The sequence below is a fragment of the Schistocerca serialis genome, chromosome 2, assembly GCF_023864345.2.
Source record: "Schistocerca serialis cubense isolate TAMUIC-IGC-003099 chromosome 2, iqSchSeri2.2, whole genome shotgun sequence".
Classification (NCBI taxonomy): Eukaryota; Metazoa; Arthropoda; class Insecta; order Orthoptera; family Acrididae; genus Schistocerca; species Schistocerca serialis.
The window spans coordinates 427,429,861-427,457,776 of NC_064639.1; the positions used below are offsets into that span (position 1 = coordinate 427,429,861).

At 42.9% G+C, this 27,916-nt stretch overlaps 1 protein-coding gene across 1 annotated transcript in view; it reads right to left on the bottom strand.

Moving 5' to 3' along the window:
• Positions 1–27,916, bottom strand: part of LOC126456037 (adenylate cyclase type 3) — a 418,454-nt gene that overhangs the window by 192,193 nt on the left and 198,345 nt on the right. The window contains exon 7 of the mRNA XM_050091793.1: positions 17,178–17,264. Within this exon, the coding sequence (XP_049947750.1) occupies positions 17,178–17,264 (87 nt within the window). The remainder of the gene's footprint in view (positions 1–17,177; positions 17,265–27,916) is intronic.

Below are 27,916 nucleotides of genomic sequence, written 5' to 3' on the forward strand. Positions count from 1 at the left end.
GCAATATCGTTGTGCTATAACGGTACCTCGCGCACAGATATGTAGGGGTGTTCGGCCATTGCGCATAATACCAGGCCACAGCGTGATGCGAAGGTCATACCGATGACGCTCGTGAACATTGTGTGGTGTATAACATGTTCCCCTCTCTCTTCACATTAACTAGTGCCCTGATTCAGCTGGAACACTGGAGCAAGATTCGTCGGAGAACATCTCTCTTGACTGCTGCTGCTGACCTCAACACACATTCTCCTTACACCAACGAATTCTTTCTCAACGATGGCGTGGTTGAAGTGGGGCTTCCGAGCATACAAATCAGCTTGATTTAATCTCCCCGAAATTATTCTGGCAGAGATAAGTGCACCGGTAACGGTTACAATGTCTGCAGCGATCTGCCAGGAGGGAGATGTCTACTCCTTTTCGCCGCTAGGGCTACGTATCGATCCCCACGCGGTGTTCTGATCCGTGAACGGCTACCGACATGCTTTCACATAGCATTTCCATCTTCACCGACCATTTTGAATCGCGACATAACACTTTTGGACACACTCTTTACTGTGGCCACATTAGTGACCCTTTGACCGGCTTCCAGCCGTCCGATTGAGTGCTTACGCTTCACGTTCGTAAGCACTGAAATGACTTTTGCAGAGAGGTTGCCGTACCACACGGAATGTCGCGCTAGTCGGTTCCACAAAAACCTCCGTCAAACACCATAGCACATGAATTGTCGAATGCATACAGAGCGTTCGCTCACAGGCTTCGCTGCAGTTAACACGTCTCGCTCTCTACATTTTCTTTAACCGTCATTGGTCTGGTGTTCTGTAGCAATTATCGGTTGCTCAGTAGCAATTGGCGGTTGTTTTTTAGTGAGTGTCAGTTATTCCTTAGCAGCTCCCATCGGTTTACATTTCTCTATTCACCCTGGAATAACGTACAAATTTACTTGTTTTTGGATGAATAATGAGTACAATTCCGTAACTTACGGCTCCGGCCAATGTTAAATTTTGTTTTACATTAACGGCCCAGCTTACCGACCTCGTCGGTGTATTCTACTTCACTTTTCTTAGACTTACATCTACCGCTCTGTCTTCACACCAGGCGATATCCCTAACAGCTCATATCCCAGGGAAAGTAACGCTTTTTCAGATCACGTTCATTGCTGCCAAGACGCTGTGTAAAGCCAATTAAAAATCTTGTTATCCAGCTGGACTTCAAGGAGTTTATAACATTTTGTTTCATGTAGCGTGCGATCAGTAATGTCTATTAAAAATATCAGCAGATTATTTCTCTTGTTTGAAATAGTGTAATATATTTGCTGTGAACCAGCTTAAGGCCTGTTTAGCTGTCATCAAGGTTGTGTCTGATGTTGTTAAGTTTGACCCGTTATTGTTATTTCTGTGTTGTCGACAAACATTGCAGTTTTTGACCGAACCGTCTATGTTATTGGGACGTAACGTATGTAGGTTACAACAGGAGCGAACATTTAGGGTCTCGAAGTGGTTCACGGGTGAACGGCTGGACATCATTCTCCAGCGGGCCTGCTAGACACTCGCATTCGGCCGTTCTGTCGTGAACTATTTCGTCATGAATTATTCCTGTGGTGCATTTCGTCACTTGTAGCGTTACTTGCTTTTATAAAGATGAGTCTCCGAAACTCAAAATAATAAGAAAGGCAGTTAACAAGTTATGGTGTCAATAATGAATCAGCATTCCATTGTAAGGTGTTTCCGAAATTCTGTTTAAAATAACAGAAAGGAAAGAAATCGGTCTGTAATTAGAGTCATTTGTGGATTTCCATCATGAGTGTCAGTACTTTTTTTTCACTATGGGACTTAACTTCTAAGGTCATCAGTCCCTTAGAACTTAGAACTACTTAAACCTAACCAACCTAAGGACATCAGACACGTCTAATTCCCTCAGCATCACCCGACTTAATTCGACTACATTCCATTATCCTCGTTTTGCTTTTGTTGATTTTCATCTTATATCCACCTTTCAAGACACTATCCATTCCGTTCAACTGCTCTTCCAAGTCCTTGCATTACAATGTCATCGCCAAACCTCAAAGTCTTTATTTCTTCTCCATGGATTTTAATACCTACTCTGAATTTTTCTTTTGTTTCCTTCACTGCTTGCTCAATACACAGATTGAATAACATCAGGGAAAGGCTACAGCCCTGTCTCACACCATTCCCAGCCACTGCTTTCCTTTCATGTCCCTCGACTCTCATTAACTGCCATCTGGTTTCTGTACAAATTGTAAATAGCCTTTCGCTCCCTGTATTTTACCCCTGCCACCTTCAAAATTTGAAAGAGAGTATTTCAGTCAACATTGTCAAAAGCTTTCTCTAAGTCTACAAATGGTAGAAACGTAGGTTTGCCTTTCCTTAATCTAGCTTCTAAGATAAGTCTTAGGGTCAGTATTGCCTCACGTGTTCCAATATTTCTACGGAATCCAAACTGATCTTCCCCGAGGTCGGCTTCTACAAGTTTTTCCATTCGTCTGTAAAGAATTCGCGTTAGTATTTTGCAGCTGTGGCTTATTAAACTGATAGTTCGGTAATTTTCACATTATTTATCGTATGGCATGCATCACAAACCTTATACGTTTCATATATAAGTTAGTTACATATTGACGTCAAGACATTTAATATAATCAATTGCCTCCTATGTTGCAGCGAGGAAATGGTTGAAGGTTCCCTTGTAGACTCGAATTGGGGATTCTTCCGCTATGTGTCGGACTTCATTTTTCAGTGCCGCAGTCGCAGTTTCGTGTTGGTATCGTTCACCATTTGTAGAGGGCGCCAGCACATCTTCCATCGCCAGCACGTATGCGGTTTAGAGTTGTCCACACTTTGCGTGACTGGTTGAAGCCAGGCGATTTCTCAGCTGTCATGAAACTTTGGCATTTTGATGGGCACTGTTCTTGCCAGTGTTGTTTCCACCGATTGTCGACATCAAAACTGGAGTTCGTCATCTCTTTAGCAGAGAGTAATGCTGGTCTTCTAGATTTAAGTCTTCTGCGCTCCAAGTCAGCTATATCGCTCTTTATGGGCAGCTGTGGGTTATTAGTTATCTTGTTGAACTCACTGAGAAGAACTTTTTTCTGGAGGTGGTATATGGCGGAGGGTTGACAGCCATATAGTGGGAGTAGATTTGGTTGTGCCACTGATAATGCGCATGGTGTCATTTAGTGCCACTTGAATCCTGCATGTATTCGAGTTGTTGATCCTCACAGGAGCGCAGTATTCTGCCAACGAATAGACACGACCACCTGCTGATTTTCGGAGTGTGCTTGCTGTGGAGCCCCAAGTGGTACTGCACAATTTATAGATGTTGTTGTTTCTTGTCCTCATTTTATCTACAGTCTTTGTTAGGTGCTCCTTGTAAGAGAGAGTCCTGTCAAATATAGTTCCTATGTATTTGGGGTAGTTGTTATGGCTAAGGTGTTTCCCTTCAAAGATGACATTAAGCTCCCTTCTTGCTGGATGGTTGCAAAGGTAGAAGCATGGTACTTCAGTCTTAGTTGGATTCGACTGCAGTCTCCATTTGCGGAAATAGCCACTCAGCAGCTTCAAATCGGAAAACAAGGTGTTCAAAATAGTGTGTGAGCTAAGGCTTCAAATGGCTCTAAGCACTATGGGAGTTAACATCTCAGGCCATCAGTCCCCTAGACTTAGAACTACTTAAACCTAACTAACCTAAGGACATCACACACATCCATGTCCGAGGCAGGATTCGAACCTGCGACCGTAGCAGTCGCGCGCGGTTCCGTAATGAAGCGTATAGAACCGTTCGGCCACACAAGGTGTGTTCAGTAGCCTCGAATGATTCATATTGCGCAGCTATAGCCCAATCGTCCACATAGCCAAACTTCCCATAATGTGTGTTTGAGTTGTCAGAAGTATAAAGATTGAAGAACAATCGAACAAGGACTGAGCCTTGTGGTAGCCCATTGTTGAGAATTTTGATAGAGTTGGTTTGTTCTCCAGTAATCACTTGAAAAGCTGTCCCGGCAAGCATGTTATCGACGAGTCTGATGATATTGCTGCATAGGATTATTTGTATGAGTTTGTACAGAAAGCCTTGTCTCCAGACAGTGTCATAGGCTGCGCTCAGGTCTATGAATGCAACTGATATTTTTTGCTTTTTCTGGTAGCCTGCCTCTATATGTGTTGTCAGGGAAAGTACTTGATCGGTGCAGCTTCTATTAGGTCGAAATCCTGATTGTTCGTCTGGAACTGATCCCAGTATTTTTGGGCTCAGTCTGTCATACAGGAGACACTCGAGCAGCTTGTATATGACGCTGAGCAATGCGATTGGCCTATAGCTCTTCGACTGATCGCTAGGTTTTCCTGGGTTAAGCAGTACAATAATCTTTGAGTTTTTCATTTTCTGTGATATGTTCCCTTTTGCCATTATATTTGAGTAAAACTCTGCAAGCCTTCTTTTGGCATAATCCCCACAGTGAAGAAGGAATTCAGGGTGTATTCCATCCAAACTAGGTGCCTTTCCCGCCTTGACACTCTTCAGCGCTTCTCTGACTTCACTGGTGAAAATTTCGAGGAATACTGGTCCAAAGATGTGCTGGTTTTTTTTTTTTATCTCGGTGATTATTCTTGTATGTTTCTTGTCCTTTGGCGCTCTAGAAGTTGCCTGTATGTGAACTGAAATATTATTTGCAGAAATATCTGTTGAGTTATGATATAGTTTGTTAGCTCCACCTAGTTTTCGGAGGAGAGACCAGGCCTGTATACTATATGTCTTTAAATCGAGCGACTCAACGGTTCCAATCCACTCCTCTCGCCGTGCGTTGTCTAGGCTGTGCAGTAGGACTTCTGCAATCTCAGGTCTCCATTCTCAAGGAATCTCTTATTTTCGCACTCTTTGTCCCATCCTGGTACATACTGGCTGTTCGCGTCCGTAGCATACCATAAGCTACATGTATCTCCCGGGTGGTGCTAATGAACAGTCGCTTCGAGGCAACCAAACAATCATCGATCTTGATCGCTGATCTCCTGGCTAATTGTACATCGTATATCACAGAGTTTCACGTTATTGGTGGAAATAGAGCTGGCTGCAGTTTGTTTTCTGAGTAAAGCAGAGGTTTTACTTCTTGGACCAGATCTTTTAATTTCTCATAATATTTATCCATCGTCTGTATTTCTGCTGAACATCGTGTTAATCGTGAAACTTTAATTTAAACTTCATGATTAAGGCATTGGGAATGATTTTGTTCTATACTATTCTTCATTATACGATGTAACCAAGTACTCTGGCCAAAAACAATCAATAATGGGTAGATAAACCGTTAAATATCAGTTTTAAATCAGTATCACCGGAGGAATTAGGCTTAAAAGGCAATTATTTGGAACTTTATTGCTGAAAATATTCCAAAGTCGGACATCAACCATATTTAACATCAGCACTAGCAGAGAGAATCAATATACAACTTATTAAAGGTAATAGCCTAAGCATCGAATTACTTCTGCAACCTTTCTGACACTCTTTCTAACTACTCGCCTATTCCAGATCAGCTCTAGTGGCACAGGCTGATGGACACCACATTCGCAAACCTGTAGGCTGTCGGAATTTTTATGTGTGACCACTCCTCTAAATCCTGTATCAATAATGCGTTCCCATGTGGTTTTATGTCTTCTACGTTGTTGTTGTGGTCTTCAGTCCTGAGACTGGTTTGATGCAGCTCTCCATGCTACTCTATCCTGTGCAAGCTTCTTCATCTCCCAGTACCTACTGCAACCTACATCCTTCTGAATCTGCTTAGTGTATTCATCTCTTGGTCTCCCTCTACGATTTTTACCCTCCACGCTGCCCTCCAATGCTAAATTTGTGATCCCTTGATGCCTCAAAACATGTCCTACCAACCGATCCCTTCTTCTGGTCAAGTTGTGCCACAAACTTCTCTTCTCCCCAATCCTATTCAATACCTCCTCATTAGTTACGTGATCTACCCACCTTATCTTCAGCATTCTTCTGTAGCACCACATTTCGAAAGCTTCTATTCTCTTCTTGTCCAAACTGGTTATCGCCCATGTTTCACTTCCATACATGGCTACACTCCACACAAATACTTTCAGAAACGACTTCCTGACACTTAAATCTATACTCGATGTTAACAAATTTCTCTTCTTCAGAAATAATTTCCTTGCCATTGCCAGTCTACATTTTATATCCTCTCTACTTCGACCATCATCAGTTATTTTACTCCCTAAATAGCAAAACTCCTTTACTACTTTAAGTGTCTCATTTCCTAATCTAATCCCCTCAGCATCACCCGATTTAATTTGACTACATTCCATTATCGTCGTTTTGCTTTTGTTGATGTTCATCTTATATCCTCCTTTCAAGACACTGTCCATTCCGTTCAACTGCTCTTCCAAGTCCTTTGCAGTCTCTGACAGAATTACAATGTTATCGGCAAACCTCAAAGTTTTTACTTCTTCTCCATGAATTTTAATACCTACTCCGAATTTTTCTTTTGTTTCCTTTACTGCTTGCTCAATATACAGATTGAATAACATCGGGGAGAGGCTACAACCCTGTCTCACTCCTTTCCCAACCACTGCTTCCCTTTCATGCTCCTCGACTCTTATAACTGCCATCTGGTTTCTGTACAAATTGTAAATAGCCTTTCGGTCCCTGTATTTTACTCCTGCCACCTTCAGAATTTGAAAGAGAGTATTCCAGTTAACGTTGTCAAAAGCTTTCTCTAAGTCTACAAATGCTAGAAACGTAGGTTTGCCTTTTCTTAATATTTGTAATAATTTGAAACTGTATTTGCGCTTTCATATTTCCGCATTAGTATCATAAATTTTAGGTTGATATACATCTCGACATCATCAGCTGCACTACGTAGGGAAAGAACCTACTATAAAGGCAAGAAATCATCTCTATAAACAGAAATTTACATTCTGAGTTTGGTGAACTGCTTGATGATTTACGTTATCATTATCTAATGGAACATGACCAGATTATCTTTTCAGCCGCTCTCTTGCAGCAGATAAATGCAGTCACGAAGAGAAGAAACTCTCTTGAAACATAGGTAACTATAGAAGTATTAGCTGTCTTTCACAATAGTAAAAACTCTAACATTAATTGTGTCTCAGAGATACCTGAATCAGCACCGGGACGGCTCATTGCTGGCTTCATCGTCGCTAGGTTGGCGGCTCAGATACATTCAGATGCATGTCCTGCTGACATTTTTTCATATACAAAAAGCACCGCTTGATGAGAGAATGATGGTAAGTGGCAGAAATGGTTCTACTATCAACTGAAGATCGAAACATAAACCTCCCATTTTGTAGTTAGACATATACTCACTTAGAAAAACGTCTGGAATGGCGAATAAAGAACATCCTACCATCCTACGAAGCATTATTATGCAAAGATCTCAGCAATTTACAACACAGCTTCTCCCTTTTTTGCACATAAAGGAGTCCTGACTGAACCACTCCTCTTATGATGGATACGAATGGCGATATTAGCGACAAAGATGGATGGAAGTAAGGACGAACATTTTTCGTGACGTCGCGGAGTCACGGTTTCACACGTCAGCTCCGGAATTTCAGCAGTGAGAGGAGAAGTGGCGTCTCTAGTCACGAGACATGTAACGAATGACGACGCCGCTCATATTTTCCAGCTAGCGTGTGAGGTGTACCCCCGTCAATTGCATTTTGTAATACTGAGGGAACTGCCCTTTTGAAATAAGTGCTTTGTGAAATCAACTTAAGAAACTTCTTCAAACATATTCTCAGCGTGTTTTGAAGGCACGTCATGTCTAAATCTATGAAATATGTATATTAACGCAATTTCCGAAAGAGTATTAAAACCGAAAATTTGTGGCATACTGTGACCCGAATCCGGATTTCTTATTTATCGTGAGCTGTCACCTTACGCAATTATTTTTATTGAATCATCAACCTATTAACATTATCACACAATCAGTTGATGTTAATAGTAACCAAACCTAAATGACTGCTCATTGTAACACATTCTCAATTCACTCTTAAAAAATACAGGCTTGTGTTTCCCGCGTAATAAATGCAAGTATCTCGACGACGATACGCATCACCGCGTTGTTGTTCTCTGTTTTTACGGTAGAGTTGTTTCCGACAGATATGCGCACCAAGGTGCATTGAGGTCTGTCACTAATCTATCTTGAAAGTAATTCTGCAGTATGATGGCTTCACTGAGGTATTTAAACGTACAGACTCGTGCAATGGTTCACAGAACATGAACCCTGAAGGGGATTAGCTAGCAGCCGACAACGCACTACAGCTGGCCCCTAACAAAATGTTCTGTCGAAAAATTCAAGTTCTGTTTTTAAAATGATGAAATATAAATATAATTTTAGCAACGACGAAACAAAATACATGCTTGTTTAGATGTTTTATCGATCGTTGAAATAATGGTTTCAGTTTACAAATGAACGACCATGTGCTGGATTGATTTACGTTATATTGGCAACACCCTCAAACAGCACTCACTCACTCCGTCTTCAGGCCACGAGCGGCCTATCGGGATCATCCGACCGCCGTGTGGTCCTCAGTTGAGGATGCGGATAAGAGGGGCGTGGGGTCAGCACACCGCTCTCCCGATGATGGTATTTGTGGTGTCACCGCCAGACACCACACTTGCTATGTGGTAGCCTTTCAATCGGCCGCGGTCCGGTAGTATACGTCGGACCCGCGTGTCGCCACTGTCAGTGATTGCAGACCGAGCGCCGCCACACGGCAGGTCTACAGAGACTTCCTAGCACTCGCCCCAGTTGTACAGCCGACTTTGCTAGCGATGGTTCACTGACAAATTACGCTCTCATTTGCCGAGACGATAGTTAGCATAGCTTTCAGCTACGTCATTTGCTACGACCTAGCAAGGCGCCATTATCATTTGCTATTTATCTTGTGATGCATGTACCGTCAGACCGATGTTCACCAATTATGGATTAAAGTTAAGTATTCCAGAAACTACGTACTTTTTTTTACTAGACTCAACTCCTTTAACTGTTCCAGACCTCACGCCAGCCTGCGTGAGCTTAAACGCGTGCCTTTCGGCTATCTCCTAGTGGCTTGGCTGTCTTGCCAAGTCACAACAGTATTCTTGACTGAAGCTGCTACTATTTGGTCGAGTAGCTCCTCAATTGGCATCACGAGGCTCAATGCACCCTGAAAAATGTCAACAGCACATGGTCACCCATCCAAGTGCCGACTACGCCCGGCAGCGCTTAACTTGGGTGATCTCACGTGAACCGCTGCAGCCACTGCGGTAAGGCCGTTGCCCACCCTCAAATAGACGTTGTTATATTGTTTATTATGATGAAATACTTGTATATTTTTTCCATTTGCCCAAAGCGCGAAAGCCTTATTGTGGTAACAGACTGTATACAGCGTAAGAGGTTGTTTTGGTGTGGGATCCTTACCAGGTGGGACTGACAGAGGACATCGAAAGGGTGCAAAACAGGGCAGCTCGTTTTGTATTATCACGTAATAGGGCAGAGAGTGTGACAGATATGAAACGCGATTTCGGATGGAAGTCATTAAAGCAAAGACGTTTTTCGTCGCGGCGAGATCTATTTACGAAATTTCAATCACCAACTTTCTCTTCCGAATGCGAAAATATTTTGTTGAGCCCATCCTACATTGGTAGGAATGATCATCAAAATAAAATAAGAGAAATCAGAGCTCGAACAGAAAGGTTTAGGTGTTCGTTTTTCCCGCGCGCTGTTCGGGAGTGGAATGGTAGAGAGAGATAGTATGATTGTGGTTCGATGAACCCTCTGCCAAGCACTTAAATGTGAATTGCAGAGTAGTCATGTAGATGTAGATGTAGATGAATAGTGCAACCAGATATTTCTTTTTCTTTGTGTACGAAAGCAAATCATCTCATTGTTCCGTCATTTGGTACTGAACAGCTTCTGATACTACACCATATTAATATCCATCATTATGCGTGGCAGATTTACCACTATATACTCATGCTCAGTGTGTGGACGCTCAATCACAAACGTTTATCGATACAATGAGCTTATGAAACGATTTCTACTGGTTAATCCCTTACGATTTCATAGCACTTCAACGTCGGGCTTCATAATGACAGCATATAAAATATTTCGATAGGACTGTGGCGCACTGTTTCTTCTTAGTTTGATAAACTGTTAACGTATCGTGGAACGTTAGTTGATATATTTATCTGTGGCTCCAACGCAGTTTGATTTACAGCGCGCGCAGTCGAGTGAGACCGACAGCTACGCGTGTTCGTGTGGCAGGCTAAGCTGAGAAAATTGAAGAATAAGAAGATATTCGATGTGTCTCTGTAAGATTACCTGTCCAAATTTGTTTAATCAAAAATAAAAAATAAAAAATGGTTCGAATTGCTCTGAGCACTATGGGACTTAATATGTGAGGTCATCAGTCCTATAGAACTTAGAACTACTTAAACCTAACTAACCTAAGAACATCACACACATCCATGCCCGAGGCAGGATTCGAACCTGCGACCGTAGCAGTCGCGCGGTTCCGGACTGAAGCGCCTAGATCCGCTCGGCCACCGCGGCCGGCCTTGTTTCATCGCTTGCGAAAAGTAGTGACTCCGAATCGAACACACTCTTGAAGAAGTAGGATTGAACAATATACAGACTAAAAAGAAAACGACACCAAGCCACCATACTTTTAATTATACTTCACAAGGTGAGGAAATTCTACTCGAATAATGTAGTAATTTCGAAATCGATCTGACAGGTGAAGAAGCAGAAGGAATCGTGTAGAAGCGCCGCGAGTTCTAAGGGCTCCATGTCACGGTTTGCGCTGGCCCTCCCGCCGGAGGTTCGAGTCCTCCCTCGGGCGTGGGTGCGTGTCTTGTTCTTAACATAAGTCAATTTAAGTAGTGTGTGAGTCTAGGGACCGATGGCCTCAGCAGTTTGGTCCCTTAGGAATTCACACACATTTGAACACACATTCGTGTACAAGGACAACAAGGGAAATATAACACAAAACAAGCTGCTAGCAGGGACGATGAAACAAACTGAAACTTCTGACAGATTAAAACTATATGCCGAACCGTGAATCTAACGCGGGACCTTTGCCTTTTGTGGACAAAAGTTCTACCGACTGAGCTACCCAAACACGACTCGCGACCGATCACAGCTTTACGGTTTGGAAGGTAAAAGATGAGGTGCTGGAGAAAGTAAAGCTGTCAGGGAGGGTCATGAGTGATACTTGATTAGCCCAGCCGGTGGGGCATTTACCCGTGAGAGGCAAAAGTCCCAGGTTGGATTCCCAGTCTGGCACTAAGTTATAATCTGCCAGGGGCTTTCAGATCACAGCACACTCCACTGCAGATTGAAGATTCATTCTGTTGACACAAATCTCTTATCAGTATCTGAATTCAGTGCCAGGAATCTGATTCAGGTTGGTATGACCTTCAGTCTAAAGACTGGTCTGATTCAGCTCTCCGTGGTACTCTATCCTGTGCGAGCCTTTTCAACTTGGCGTAGCTACTGCAGCCTACATCCGGTTGATCCTGCTGGTTTTTGTTTTGTGTCATCAATCATGAGTCTTCGGACTGGTCTTCTGCAGTCCGCCACGAATTCCTTTCCTGTGCCAACCATCCTGTTTCAGAGTAGCAATTGTAACGTTATGAGCTAGATGTCTCCCTCCACCCCTACAGTTTTCAGCCTTTACAGCTTTCTATAGTACACTACTTCTTGTCAGTGTTTTCCATATATTTCTTTCCGGAGAACCTCCTCATTCTTAGCTTGTCAGTCCACCTAATTTTCAACAATAGTCTGTAGCACCACATCTTAAATGTTCCGATTCTCTTCAGTTCCAGTTTTCCTATAGTCCATGTTTCACTACTATATGATACTGTGCTCCAGACATACATTCTCAGAAATTGGTTCCTCAGATTAATACCTAGTAGACTTCTCTTGGCCAGGAACGCTGTTTCCGCTAGTGTTAGTCCGCCTTTTTATGTCCTCCTTACTCCGTCCATCAAGGGTTATTTAACTTCGAATGCTTCGTCGTCAGTTCTGATGTTAAGTTTCTCGCTGCTCTCATTTCTGTTGTTTCTCATTACTACTCATTAGACTGTTCATCCCATTTAACAGATCCTTTAATTCTTCTTCAGTTTAACTGAGGATAGCAATGACATCAGCGAATCTTATCATTAATATCATTTCACCTTGAATTTTAATCCCACTCTTGTGCTTTTATTTTATTTTCGTCATTCCTTCATCGACGTATAGATTGAACAGTAGGGGCAAAAGACTGCATCCCTGCCTTACACCCTTTTTAACCTGAGCACTTCGTTCTTGGTCTTCCAGTCTCATTGTTCCCTCCTGATCATGTGATATTATTTATTGCCCGTCTTTCTCTATAGAGTACCCCTGTCTTTCTCAGAATTTCGAATATCTTGCATCATTTTAGACTGTCTAACGCATTTTCAGGTCTACAAATCCTACGAACGTGTCTTGCTTCAATTATCAACCTCAACGTTAGAGCCGCCTCTCTGACGCCTTTACCTTTCTGAAAGCCAAACTGATCATATAATAGATCTTCAGTTGTCTTTTCCATATACTGGTATATGTTGCTCAATGTAGCCAAACCTTGGTCTCTCAATTTTTACTCCCACCCCTCCATCCACTTCCAAAATGACGATTCTCTTCTCTTCTCACCTCAACTGTTTAGCGTCCACATTTCACAACCGTGAAAGGTGACGCTCCAGGGAAGTACCTTCAGGAAATACTTCATAACAATTAATTTTATATTTGATGTTAACGAATGTTTCTTTCAGAAATGCTTTTCTTGCTATTGCCAGTATGAATTTTGAGGCCTTCCTATTTCGGCGATCTTCACTTACTTTGCTGCACAAATATCCAAATTCTTCTACTGCTTATGGTATTTAATTATCTAATCTAATTATTTCAGCTTAACCTGATTTAATTCGAAAAGTCGATACGTCGATGAATCAATGGCGAAAATAAAAGCAAGGCACAAGAGTGAGATTAAAATTGTAGGTGAAAGGATGCCAGTGATAAGATTCATTATTGTTAGTATTCGTCTTATCTTATAGCCACTTTTCAAGACAGCATTCTGTTTAACTGCTCTTCCACGTTCTTTGACATATTTAACAGAATTATGTCTTCGGCTGACTTCAGTATTTTTGTTTCCTCTCCCTCCACTTCAACTCTCTTCTCAAATTGCTCATTCATCTCCTTTGCGGCTTTCACAACACAATGATTGAAAAACAGGTTGGACAGACTACAACCCTGCCTCACTCCGTTCTGAAGTACCTTTCACGTCCTCCAATTCCCCTAACTGCAGCCACCAATTTTCAGAGTTATACCACCAAGTTTTAGAGAAGTCTTCGAATTTTCTGCAACTTTCTAAAACTATTAGGGTAAATGTCATTCACCTACAATGATGCTACCGAATTGTAAGTTTCATGGTACAAAGTAAGTCACAGAATCATAAGGGAAGTATACTAGTGAATACAAATGTTATGACCAGTGCCCAATGCTAGATTGAATGCCACCTGATGGTGCTGCAAGCTCTTGATGCGGTAAGGAAAGCACATATGCGGAGAAGAAACGAAAAGGAATCATTGTACTGACGATAAGGGTCACAAATGAGGAAAACCACTGACATAAGCAACTCTCACAAAGGGCAAATGCACTGTGCAACAAAGTTAAAGCACCACTTTATCGACAACCCCTATCTGTCTCTCATTGCGACGCCTAAGTTTGAAGTTTTAAGTTTCACTAAAAGGTGGCTACAACGTTTCTGTGTAATGATGCAAAAGTGTGAAGCCCTGCGACGTCACCGTCTGACTCACGATGCTTTAAATAGAAAAATGTTGACTCTTGTGGAGAAAAGGCAGGGGCACACAAGTTCACGCAATGTGTAAAATGGATTCATGATGTCACATTGGCACCAAATTCACGGCAGCTCTGCCCAGCGCCACCGTGGATGCGTCACACCATGGGAAGGTCGTCACATCTCCCTTACCCACATTTCACCACTTCTTTGACGCCTCTGCGATGGGGTCAGAACCGTTCCGCCCAGCTTTGAAATCACATTATTTTCTTATGAGTGGCCAAGGAAAACATTTCTGACACACCGCCGCCCAGAATCGGAACGAAAAGAACCCAGGGGGTGGCGTAAAGGGCGTCAATGGAACTACCAGTTTTCTTGTGAACTTGATACTCACACCTTTGGCGGCCGAAAACGTCAGTTCGCATTGCGATGAGCAACAGGACAACCTGTGATGCATACTGCTGACACGATTCGGCCCCAGTTTAAAGACATAATGAGCCAGCAAACCCACTGAACGTCATTGCACCCCTTTGGAGTGCAGCGTGACCTAAACTTTTGCTTCGGTGTACAGGGTGGGACCACTAGGACCTTTCAAAACCATTCGATGTAATTTGAACGTGATCTCAAATAGCAAAGGCTCCTTATGCTTTTTCAGTGCTCCTGTTTCATGTACTCCTGTGGTGCGATCATGGAGGCGTGCGACATCGACAGACTTGAAAATAAAACGACAAAGAGTCCCTCTTAGTCTCGCCCTGCCAATCGGCGCCTAAGAATATATCACAGTTTTTTTTTTGGTAAAGATACATTTTAAAATAATAAATATGGGCGGCTGCCACCGACGGTTTTGCCAAACTGATAGATGTTTGGCGGACTCCTTGCCGTTTCATTCAGACATTTATCAATGTCGCACCCCTCGTCGCCGAGGCCGAGGGTGACTCCGCTGGGCGCCAAGCATTTGCACCATTACAGAGTAAGGTTAGAGGCACCTTTGAGCCAGTGTCAAACTTACGCGCCGGAATGGAGAACAATTAGGGGTTTTTGAAAAAGAGGTCCTTTAACTACGTTGCCAGCACCTGGATTACAGGCATCTAGGAAATATCGAGGCAGATCGGATGTTCACGCGCTACTGTCATCAGCGTATATGGAAAGTGGTTGTAGGACAGTGAAACCACAAGTTACTCCTCAACGCAGAAAGTGGAAGTCAGAGTCTTGCCTGCTGTGTACAGAAGAATACGTGGTGATTTGGGACAGACCTGAAGACGGAATGCAATACTGGCACAAGTGTTTCGGAGCACATTGTTTAACGTATGTGTTGAAACGGGGTTCCGCAGCAGTTTTTTCTGTGTTGACTCAACAGCATAGTCAGTTACGGTTGCAGTGGTCACGGCATCGTCGAGAATGCACCGTGGATCAGTGGAAACGTATTGCCTGTTCGGATGAACCACGTTTCTTGTTACACGAGATCGACGTTCGTGTCCAGGTATAGTAGTTTTATGCTACTGGGGGCGTTCAAAAAATTGTTCAAATGGCTCTGAGCACTATGCGACTTAACTTCTGAGGTCATTAGTCGCCTAGAACTAATTAAACCTAACTAACCTAAGGACATCACACACATCCATGCCCAAGGCAGGATTCGAACCTGGGACCTTAGCGGTCGCTCGGTTCCAGACTGTAGCGCCTAGAACTGCACGGCTACTCCGTTCAGCTGGGGGCGTTCACCTGGGCTTCCATGGACTCTTGGTAGTAACCAAAGGAACCAGGCGGCTGTCAATTGCATGAACACTATTGGCGACCACCTACATTCCTCCATGCTTAATGTCTTCCCAGACGGCAGCGGTATCTTCCAGCAGGATAACTGTCAGTGTCAGAAGACCAGAATCATGATACTGTGGTATGAGCAGCGTGATAATGAACTCGCGTAGGTGACTTGATCGCCAAATCCATGTTATCTGAACCCTGTGTAGCACATGAATACGTTATCAAACCGCGGCGGAGCCCACGAGTCATCGGCCCCAAATTTACGGGAATTCAGTGGTCAGTCGGAAGGTATCTGGTGCCACATACCTCCGTAAACCTATCAAGGACTTTTCGAATCCACGCCACGCAGAATTGCTGCTCTTTCCCTTTTTAAAAGTTGATTAATATGCTATTAAACATCTGATCATAAGGTTTGGGTTATCAGTGTAATCACTACTCACTATTACGAGATCTCAAAACTTAAATACATTAGGGCGTTATAAGAAATTAAGACTCACATTATCCAAGAAATTGTAATTGCCGCCAAATTCGTAACGATGCCACATATCCGAAGGTGGTACGTGTAGACTGCTGTGTAGTGTGTTACATATTCATCACTGTGGCATCAGCTATCGTTTTGAATATATTTATAGTACTTCATTTACATATATTTAAAATCGGCAAAATTTGGCGTAGGATTTAGAACATCAAGGATAATCGCCATGCTAGAATTCAAGATAACGGTAACTCTACCGAAAACATACGGAATATACCTTAGCTTCTGCTAAAAAATGTGATATTTGTAACGCTTCCAACAAACTACACTTCCCTCTAGGGCATCTCAATGACAGTTCGAGAACGCTCCCTAAGGACCTACATTCTTTGCGAGGGTATCTCGTTAATCGATAGTTCGAGCCAGTTGTCAAAAGAACTACAATTTTTCCTGTGGTGTTTTTTATTAATCGACAGCTGGAAATTCCATCAAAAAGCTACGTTTTTGATGAATTTGTTTGTTTGTTTTATTTGATCTCCAGAGTTTGTACTCTATTTAGCCATCAGAACACATGCTTGCATAGAATACAAAATTGTACAGACAATATATAAATTCATATGTACAGAACTAAAAGTTTAAGCCGTCATTTCTCTCCACAACAAATGCTGAACAAACAGAATAATAAGTAAATTAGGCATATTTTTGTTATCAGTTCACAAAACATCTTAAATTTAATTACAAATGATGCTGATAAGTGAAAATATGAGTCCCACAGATTTTACCCTATACTTGATGATCACTTTTAAGAGGCGGAAGTCCTTAGAAATAAAAAGACAAAACGCTAATTGAGGGAGGAGGTAATCCACACTCATCAATGTCCTCAGGAATTCCGATAGTTCACAGTCACATTTGGAATATGAAAACAAGACAATGAGGGTCTTAAATCTCCCCCTCCCCCTTTATCACAACGAAACTCTTTTCAGTCAATTCTGCCTCTTTCACACTTCTACGGCTAGTTTTCTGTCATTTGCTTGGTATTGTGGATTCATCTTTTACAAGTAGTGGCTGTGTACTGGCAATAATACGTATTTCCGAGGAAAAACTATGAGACTACTCACCGCTGAGTCTTCGTCCTTCTCAGTTATGATAGCTGTACCATCTTCTGCTACAATGCCGTTTCCCATTTCTGCACCGTCAGGGCGGAACTGTGGAACAAAGAAACAGTAAATCAGATCGAATTCGTTTACTTGAAAACATAAATGAGGGCGACGTGTGACCAGGACGTATTAAGGAGAATGTGGCTGCGTCGTACTCTGACGACTGGATAGGACTTACAAGCATAATCTCATATTAATTCTTAGTCAATAATGCCAACGTGCCGTAAGAGTAGAAACATAATTTGCTGCGTGAGTTCAAAAAAGTTTTCTTCAGGGATGGAAGATAAATACAATTACGAAAGCATTTGTGTGTCACGCGCTCTCTGGTCAAATTGTAACATGATTATGCGGATTCAGAAGTTATGTACATAAAAGATGATAATCTAATCAAGATAGAGAATTAGATGAATCCTTCAGATTATAATATGTTTTGCCCTAAGTAAAATTTATATCATATTTTAAGTTGGATTTTGATTACATGTAACATACATGACAACAGCATATTGTTGCGGTTAATTTTCTGAGTCGTTATATAATGAACAATATTACCATATATGACTGAATCTCTATTCTCTGTCCACAAAACATTATACTGACACTTATATCAAGACACAATCACGCAACGCTTGGACAGGCGATTGAGAACCAGAGAGTGAGGCGGACTGAAATATCCACAACAAAGGGCAACTGATGTGAGCTCAGAGCAATGTGTACTCAAGCCAGAAGGTATCAAGCCCGAGCATTGTGATCAATTTCCATGGGTGCGTGGCAGGAGTGTAGCTGTGTCGTGCGCATGGCTGTTGGGTGCCAGTCTTCAAAATATTGGTTTATGTTGTTTTGGATAGTTAAACATCTTCGTAAGAATTAGTACTATACGCACAAGCCACAGTATCATATTTGCGGCCGGGTTCGTATTGTATAGGTATCCGTATTTCCTCTTCCAAAGCTGTAAATGGAGGCCTAGAACACCTAAGAGCAGAGCCAGATTTATTTAATTTTACCTGAATCTTATCTGCCATGAAGTTAAATGTCCTACAACTCGTTTCGTAATTTTAATTGCAAGTAATTCTAGTAGTGTGTACCGTTCTCCTGCTGTGTTCTCGTGTTGACTAAGGGTGCAGTTATGCTGCCACCTCCCTGTTCGCCAGAATGGCTTGGCGACGATGAATCAAGCCCATTGAGTATTACCGTGAAATGTTAGTTTACCTCTTCTCGGAGGATCGCTCTGTCACTGAGCTTCCACAAAAATTCTGCGCTCTGCTTGGCAAGAATGAAGAATACAAACTAATTTTTGGTGCAGTAAGTCTTTCTCTAAGGGAACTAGTCACGCAAGCGTTAGTTCTACCACAAAGACGGTTATTCGGTTTAGTGTTTTCCTGACATTTACATTCCAGAATAAAGTCATAAACGTGAGTGGGGTCGCCGAGAACTTATACGAAATCTCCCTCTTGGATGCTCCAACTATGGTCCTATACAATCAGGCAGTGAACGAACTTTTCCTCATTTCTTCGTTGGCTCATTATGACGAAAAACATGATTTCAGCAGTTTATTTTTGATCTTGTTAACACGAAACTGAACTGAACGCTTAGCTAGACCCATATCCAGTGGAGTGGTCTCACCTCTGACCTTCACGTACATACAGTCGTCTCTTATTCAGTGACATCGCTCACGATTTAACCGACGGGAAATTAATTGTAGGTGTCTGGACATAACCCAGTCTTCTCAAATAGAGTCAACAGGGCAGCTCATCTTAATGTCCGCAAGTATTGCACAGATTGACTTCAACATATCACAAGGCATCACATTATAAGATTCAGAAAAAAAATTTGGAGCTTTTTCTAGAACAATGAGATCCGCGCTGGTAATTATAAACCATAAGCCATCAGCTCTATTTCCCTTTTCGGTCAAATTAGGATGAGAAAAATTTCTTCCTCTCTTGAGACTTGAATAAGCAACTTCCGATTCGAGTATCACCACACCGGCTATTTTAGCAAATTTGACTTCGGGTGCCGTCTGTTTGTTAAGAAACCATTTTAAAACACGGATCAAGTCCGTAAAGCATCACAGCAGACAGTGCTAGGTCCGTCAACTTGGAAACAAAGAATCACTTGCGAGTGCAACAGCGTTCTCACGTAAATAAAAGGTGCGATTTGCAGCCACCTTTCCTATCCCGTTAAAGTACTGATGCGACGTGTGTCCGTTTCTACTCGAGACGTGGAGTACGACAGACTACATAATCAACAGAGTATTTCGTAGCATACACAGAGGTAGGCAAATCGCTGTATATCCTAATCCGGTTTCCCGACTTCCACTTTATCTGGCAATGTGGAGCTTTTCTCTGCAGCTCTCTCTGAGACGCAAAAGACCAGACTGTGATTGTCACAGCGCTATAGTGTAGATGAAATATTAAAAGCGCTCCACATACTCAAAATTTCTGAAGGATTTGTGTCTCTGGCTGTGGTGAGTAATTTGAACTAAATCTGTAAAGTCTGGGCCAGACAACGGTAACTACTGCGAAGTACTTTTAATCATTGCATCTAGCATGTACTGATACCCGGTAACGGGGCTCTAATGGGCAATAAACTAAAAATATTTAAAACGTTGATGAGTTTTTTTTTACGGTGTGACCGGAAGCTTAGTGTTATCCAACGACGCAGAGAGTACGCTTACAAATAAAATGAGGAGCCAGTTATTTAAAAGCTAAGCACTTAATTGACTCTGACCAATATTTTTTAATGATGGAAGGGATTTCTGTTGTTGCGAACCCTTCCACCGTGGACAGAGAGACTTTACGTTTCGGATCTGTTATAAACTGGCAATAAAGCTCCAAATGCCAACTGAGGCTGTCACTCTTCAGCGGTGTGAGTTGCGAGGGTGGCCCTTTAAAATCTCGCATAGTGAAAGAGAACTCAGAGAGAGTACTAAAACAGCATTACACGGAGTGAAAGAAATACCCAATAAAGAACTTCAAGGCTTAACATCAGTACAAGAAAGAGTCAGATACATGGTGTCACGTGTATTCAACAAGCTGACAGAGCATACTAAGAGTCTTGTGGATAATGTGGCAGAGTTCAATGTGGTGTTAACTTTCTGTTGAGCATTTTCTTTTACTACTGTGAAGAGGATCTTCATAGTAACTCCTAAGCTTAATATTTTAGATTATTTCGTAGTTAATATTAGTATTGTAATGTAACAATATTTATTGACGTAAACTCATTCCATTGTACTTCACTTCAACAAAATGAGCGGAAGATGTGACGCCTTGGTGCGACATTGGATTACGGGAGAGCGACCCATAAATTTCCCGTCCGACCACCCAGATTTGGATTTCCAGCGTTTCCACACAAACAAATGTCGGGATGATTCAAAATGACACGACCAGTTTCGTTTCCCATCCTTCGCCAACTCGGGTCTGTGAACAGTCCCTGAACACTTCGTCGTCGAGGGAGCGCTAAATCCTAACGTTGCTTCCTCCTTTAATTAAAATGTAGTTTCCTAACTTCTTAGTGCCTCCCAGCGAGTCCTCTAATTTAATGCATACTCTATATCACACTTCCAAACTGAAATATGCATGGTTTGATCAATATCATCAGTGTTTTCAAGATCTTGCCATGCGTTTTTCAGAGTGAGTAACTTCACAATAGGAATCGCGTATCTAATGCTTGCTCTCAACGTAGTAATGGCATTCGCTTCCATTAAAAACGCTTGTTCTTGGCGTAATGGAAAAAGTAGTAATTGTTTAAGTGAGGATTACATGGTCACCAGAGAATGTAACCATTGCGTGAGTTCCAGCGATTGGGAAATTTGTACATCAGGAATTTCCGAACAACATATTGTTTCTCGGTGAAGGAAAATGGTAGGCTGCCAGACTTTTACTTGTTACCATAAAAATTGGTCGAACATGGCAAGACACGTTGCTCCATTCACTGTTTTTAAATAAACGAGCAATGAATCAATTATCCCATTATCATCAATCTTAAACATTGAGACAATCGAACATGTCCGAAAACTTAATTTGAGTGTTGTGAGCCACATGTTGGAACAAAGAGTGTTAGTAAGGTTACAGTATCAACTATACCATGACAGAAGTCTTCAGTATGAGTGTCATTTAATAAAGTATTGTTTTTATCTGTTATCTATTGTGTGCTGTTTGTGATCATATTATGGCAACACCTCATGAAATAATGAGTGAGTAGGGTAGAACTCACGTTGCATGCAAGACCCCACCTGATTTTTGTTGCTGCACGTTGTTCTGTTAGCGCGTGCATGAAATCTATAATAACCACTTTGACAACGTCATTTGAATGTCGTGACAATCAAATAACATTCATGTGCCTTGGTTATAGCAATATACTGCCGACTGATTTCGACTTACGACTAAACTAGGCATAACAAACTTTACTTTACTCTTACTGATATTACCATTTTTAGCTGACAGCGGGAATTTGCGTGCTTAGGGCTCTAATCAGACAGAAAGTAATCATAGATGGAAATCAACCGTTTCCTAGAATGACACCATTGGCATCCATACGAAGCAGAATATCTGTAGTGAATACACGTTCTGAGACATACGATTAAATTTCAAGGTAATACGCATGTGTTGATCATGGCACGTTAAAATGCGCTGATGTTTGTGTATAAGTTCTCTGGCACTTCTGTTCTTTGTTTGCCTCCATCTTTTATTCAAGCGTTTTCCAGTTTGCGTTTCTGAAATGTTTTGAGACAGTTACAGTAGCCAGAAAAAAAACACTTCAGTATTCTTTAACAGGTTTAACATCTGATGAACCAGCTCTAGACAGTATCCGGAACTTCTTCTGATCGAAAGGACTAATTTTATTTTCATATACAAAACAACAATTTGTGCTCGTTGTTGCAGGACTGTTATTGAATGTCACATAACAGCGCAAAATTCGGTATGGTGAACACAATGTTTTGAAAAGCTAATTCACCATGTTTCAACAAGAACAGTTTATTCCTCACATTTATTGTACTTCACTTTTCAAAATGTCCTAGGTGCTCTCGCAACGTTGGTCGAAACGTAACTAAACGCGATGTTGCAAGGAGATCACAAGAGCTTTTTCAGTGCAGAACTACAGTGTCGAATAGCACTGTACCCAACACATGTACATAGAAAGGTAAAGAGGGAGTACATTGTGAACATATCTGACTAGTGGAATAAATGGCTTTGCTTCATTATTCTATTACCCCATCTCTTCTTTCTCCCTCTCTTTGTCCATTTCCTCTGCCCTCCTCTCTGTCCTTCTCCTTCACCTCCTCCTCTCTGTCCACCTCGTTCGCCTCCCTGCTGTCTGTCTTTCTCCTCCTAACCCCCTCTCTGGCAATCTACTACTTCCCTCTCTCTCTCTCTGTCCATTTGCCCTGCCCCATTCTGTCCATCTGCTCCTCCCCATCCCCCCCTCCTCCTCCTCACACATCTGAGTCCACCCCTCCTGCACCTCTACCGCCTCCTCACCTCCTTTATCCCCTCCCTCCCCTCTCTCTGTTAATCTCCTCCTCCCCCTCTCCCTGTCCCTCTCTCTCCATCCATCTCTCTTCCTTTTCTCTGTTTATTTTCTCCTCCATGTCTCTGTCCCTCTCCTCTTCTTTTCTTCCCCTGTCCATCTCCTCCTCCCCCTGCTGATCGCCTATTCTTCCATTTCTCTGTCCATTTCTACCTCCTCCTCACTCTGTCCAGCTTCTCCTCCTTCCTACCTTTGTCCATGTCTACCCTCCTCTTCTATGTCTGTCTACCTCTTCCTTCTCCTCATCCCCCCCTTTCGCACACTGCATCATCATCCCAATAGGAGATTGGTGGCTATTACCACCAGAGTATTTCTTTGCAGATAGCAAGTTTGGTTGCAGTCGATCCAGGGGTTTAGGAGGAGCTTTTAATCTGCGGCTCTGCCAGAGTACACACACGTCACTTATATTTCACATATATTCAACATGTTCCACAGATATTTCTACACGTATCTGTTGCTGATTCCTCCTGAAGTTTCATTTTCACGCAGCACAGTCTCTATGACGTCATATATCCCGATCGATGTGTCATACAATGACATAATCTTGTAGGTACGTTTAGCTGCATACACTCCTGGAAATGGAAAAAAGAACACATTGACACCGGTGTGTCAGACCCACCATACTTGCTCCGGACACTGCGAGAGGGCTGTACAAGCAATGATCACACGCACGGCACAGCGGACACACCAGGAACCGCGGTGTTGGCCGTCGAATGGCGCTAGCTGCCCAGCATTTGTGCACCGCCGCCGTCAGTGTCAGCCAGTTTGCCGTGGCATACGGAGCTCCATCGCAGTCTTTAACACTGGTAGCATGCCGCGACAGCGTGGACGTGAACCGTATGTGCAGTTGACGGACTTTGAGCGAGGGCGTATAGTGGGCATGCGGGAGGCCGGGTGGACGTACCGCCGAATTGCTCAACACGTGGGGCGTGAGGTCTCCACAGTACATCGATGTTGTCGCCAGTGGTCGGCGGAAGGTGCACGTGCCCGTCGACCTGGGACCGGATCGCAGCGACGCACGGATGCACGCCAAGACCGTAGGATCCTACGCAGTGCCGTAGGGGACCGCACCGCCTCTTCCCAGCAAATTAGGGACACTGTTGCTCCTGGGGTATCGGCGAGGACCATTCGCAACCGTCTCCATGAAGCTGGGCTACGGTCCCGCACACCGTTAGGCCGTCTTCGGCTCACGCCCCAACATCGTGCAGCCCGCCTCCAGTGGTGTCGCGACAGGCGTGAATGGAGGGACGAATGGAGACGTGTCGTCTTCAGCGATGAGAGTCGCTTCTGCCTTGGTGCCAATGATGGTCGTATGCGTGTTTGGCGCCGTGCAGGTGAGCGCCACAATCAGGACTGCATACGACCGAGGCACACAGGGCCAACACCCGGCATCATGGTGTGGGGAGCGATCTCCTTCACTGGCCGTCCACCACTGGTGATCGTCGAGGGGACACTGAATAGTGCACGGTACATCCAAACCGTCATCGAACCCATCGTTCTACCATTCCTAGACCGGCAAGGGAACTTGCTGTTCCAACAGGACAATGCACGTCCGCATGTATCCCGTGCCACCCAACGTGCTCCAGAAGGTGTAAGTCAACTACCCTGGCCAGCAAGATCTCCGGATCTGCCCCCCCATTGAGCATGTTTGGGACTGGATGAAGCGTCGTCTCACGCGGTCTGCACGTCCAGCACGAACGTTGGTCCAACTGAGGCGCCAGGTGTAAATGGCATGGCAAGCCGTTCCACAGGACTACATCCAGCATCTCTACGATCGTCTCCATGGGAGAATAGCAGCCTGCATTGCTGCGAAAGGTGGATATACACTGTACTAGTGCCGACATTGTGCATGCTCTGTTGCCTGTGTCTATGTGCCTGTGGTTCTGTCAGTGTGATCATGTGATGTATCTGACCCCAGGAATGTGTCAATAAAGTTTCCCCTTCCTGGGACAATGAATTCACGGTGTTCTTATTTCAATTTCCAGGAGTGTATATGGGTACTGTCTGCGACATTTGTTGCTAATATAGTTGGCAGAGAAGTAATAAATTTAAATTTCACGAGTGATGCTGTGGTTTTTGAAGCATCTCAGTGTTTTTTAAGTCATTTATCGTACAATGATACGTTTTTGTGAGTACATTCGGCGATATATGCGTTTACTCTCTGGGAAAGTTGTTGCGAATAGAGTTAGTAGTCAGAAGTAATAAACTTAAACATGATGCGGCAAGAACAGCGAAAGTGATGTAAGCGATAAACTTTTTTTATTTTGGGGATTTCCAGCGAGAAATTTTTTTGTAAAGGTTTGACATTATGCGTAAAGTTCGTTGTAGCTCTCTAAGTGCTTTCTCTCTCTCTCAAATACTGAATGAATAAAGTCTAGAAATTCGCGCGTTATGAGCTCCACTACTTATTCACCCCCACCGTCGCCCTTTCTTACCCCTAAAGCGATTCTTACCAGACAGTGAAATGTGTGCCATGTTTATCTGAAATTGGTCCAGAGCTTTAGCAGCAGATGCGGAAGATATAAAAATGTAGGTATGTATGTATTTATGTAACATGTATGGATTGTGGATAAATTTGAATATCATCGATCAAGAACTTTTCGAGATTTTTGCTAACAATGTTGCCTGTTATATCCTCTTTATGTATTATATACATATTTGCAAACTATTTATATTTAAAATAAATACAATATTAGAGTAATATATAACAACAATATGAAGTGAACTGGTGAAGAAGTTTAAAGATTTTTGCTAACACCATTTCCCCTATAAGTTTTCCATATATTTATATACCATATATACTAAGATATGCAGCATCAACATATATTATAAGTGTGTGGCCTATGTCCATCTCGATGTTTATTAGAGTATCGTATAAAAATTAGATATTTTTAGTAACAACTTTAAAGGACAATTTGTCTTTATACACCATGAGTCACTAACTACTGCCACCAAGAATAACACCGAAAGTGTGATAGGTGCTGAAATGTTTGTGGAACTAAAGTTGCATGGGACAACGTGGGCCATAATATGACGTTTTTTGTTGTTAGGTGCGGTCGCGTCAGAGATGTGAAGGTCAACTTTGTTTTTATAATAATTTTCTGATAGCGGCTATCGAGACGAATCCAATGATGTGCAAGAGTAAGGTCTTTGAAGGTCAACGAAGGTCAGAAAGGCGGCATCAACGTCCATTTACACAAGGTGTTCGAAGTGATGACCACTGCTATCAATGCAGTGCTGCAATCTTCCTATCTTGGATTGAGTGGTATTCCTTATCACATCGGCACTTCTCTTGCGTATTTTCAGGTGTATTTGGAACGCCTTTATAAACAATGTATTTTACGAATCTCCACAAGAAAAAATCCAGACGCCTCAAGTATGGCGGACGAGCCGGCCACGATACATATCCTATGCGCCCAGTCCAACGATTTGGGAATTGTCTCTGCAACTCATTTCTAGCCATCAGCAAAAAATGTGCCGGACACCCATAGTGTTGATACCATATTCTGTTCCTTGTTCCTGAAGGTATTTCTTCCAATATCAGACCTAATGTTTCTTGCAGGAATGTGATGTACATCCTACCATTAAGATTTCCTGCGATGAAATTTAAAAAAGAAAGGACTCCATCTTCAGGCCACAAGTAGCCCATCGGGACATCTGACCGGTCTCAACCTCAGCTGAGGATGCAGGTAGGAGGGGCCTGTGGTCAGCACACGCTCTTCCGGTCGTTATGATGATTGACCGGAGCCGCTACTATTCGGTCGAGTATCTCCTAAAGTGGCATCACGAAGCTGAGTGCATCCCGAAAAATGGCAATAGCTCAAGGCGACCCGGATGGTCACCCATCCAAGTGCTGGCCATGCCCGACAGTGCTTAACTTCAGTGATCTGACGGGAACCGCTGTATCCACTGCGGCCTTAAATCTGTCCCCCAGAATTCCGCACCGACCACGGTTTCTGGTGTGCAACTTGCTGCAGCCAACATGGATTTTCAGTTGCCCAATAATGAATGTTATGCAAATTAACATTACCATGGTTCGTGATGTCGCGTCGTCAGTAAATAAAATCAAATTAATAAATGTGTCATCCCTCTGAATCTGAAGTTGAACCCATCGGCAGAATTCAGTGCGATGCATACAATCCGTACCAGTTAATTCTTGGTGGAGCCTGTATGGTAAGGATGATATTTATGGCGATGCAGAACACGAACAACACTACTCTGAATCATGCTAGATTCCCTTGCGATTTGACGCGAATAACACAAGGATCTCGAACCACAACGGAAAGAGTGATTTCAGTTTCCTCGTCAGTAATTTTCCTTTGCCAGATATTCTTCCGATGCGTTAAAGACCCATTTGTTCTCAGTTTATCATACACATATTTAAATGTATAACGTGTAGGGTGAGTATGTTGAGCATATCTTTCAGCGTGGCCGGCCGAAGTGGCCGAGCGGTTAAAGGCGCTACAGTCTGGAACCGCACGACCGCGACGGTCGCAGGTTCGAATCCTGCCTCGGGCATGGATGTGTGTGATGTCCTTAGGTTAGTTAGGTTTAAGTAGTTCTAAGTTCTAGGGGACTTATGACCACAGCAGTTGAGTCCCATAGTGCTCAGAGCCATTTGAACCATCTTTCAGCGTATACGTCTCCAGCTCTCACTGCATTTCGTTGGCATTCTCCGTAAATGAGAAGGATATCGACTTGTTCTTCGAAGGAGTACATCATTCACGTCCACTTGATTCGAAGATACTAATCTTACCGTTCTTATTAGTGTTGTATTTCGAAACCGTCGAATGGTGTTCACATGTCAATGGTACGTTAGGCGGATACGCCGTATTCGGCGAATATTTACTATCTGCACGTTATACGAAAGAGAATTGTCAGAGCATGTGCTTCGATAAGTGCCGAAGTGATCAGGAATACCACTCAAACCACGACAAGAAGATTGCAGCATTGCATTGTTACCCAATGGTCATCACTTCGAACACCTTCTGTGAATGGACATTCATGCCACCTTTTTGACCCTCGTTGACCTTCAAAGACCTTACTGCTACACATAATTGGATTCATCTCGATAGACGCTATCAGAAAATAGGTACCAAACTATAGCATCCCATTTAAGAAAACAAAGTTGACCTTCATATCTCTGACGCGACCCCACCTAGCAACAAAAAACCAAC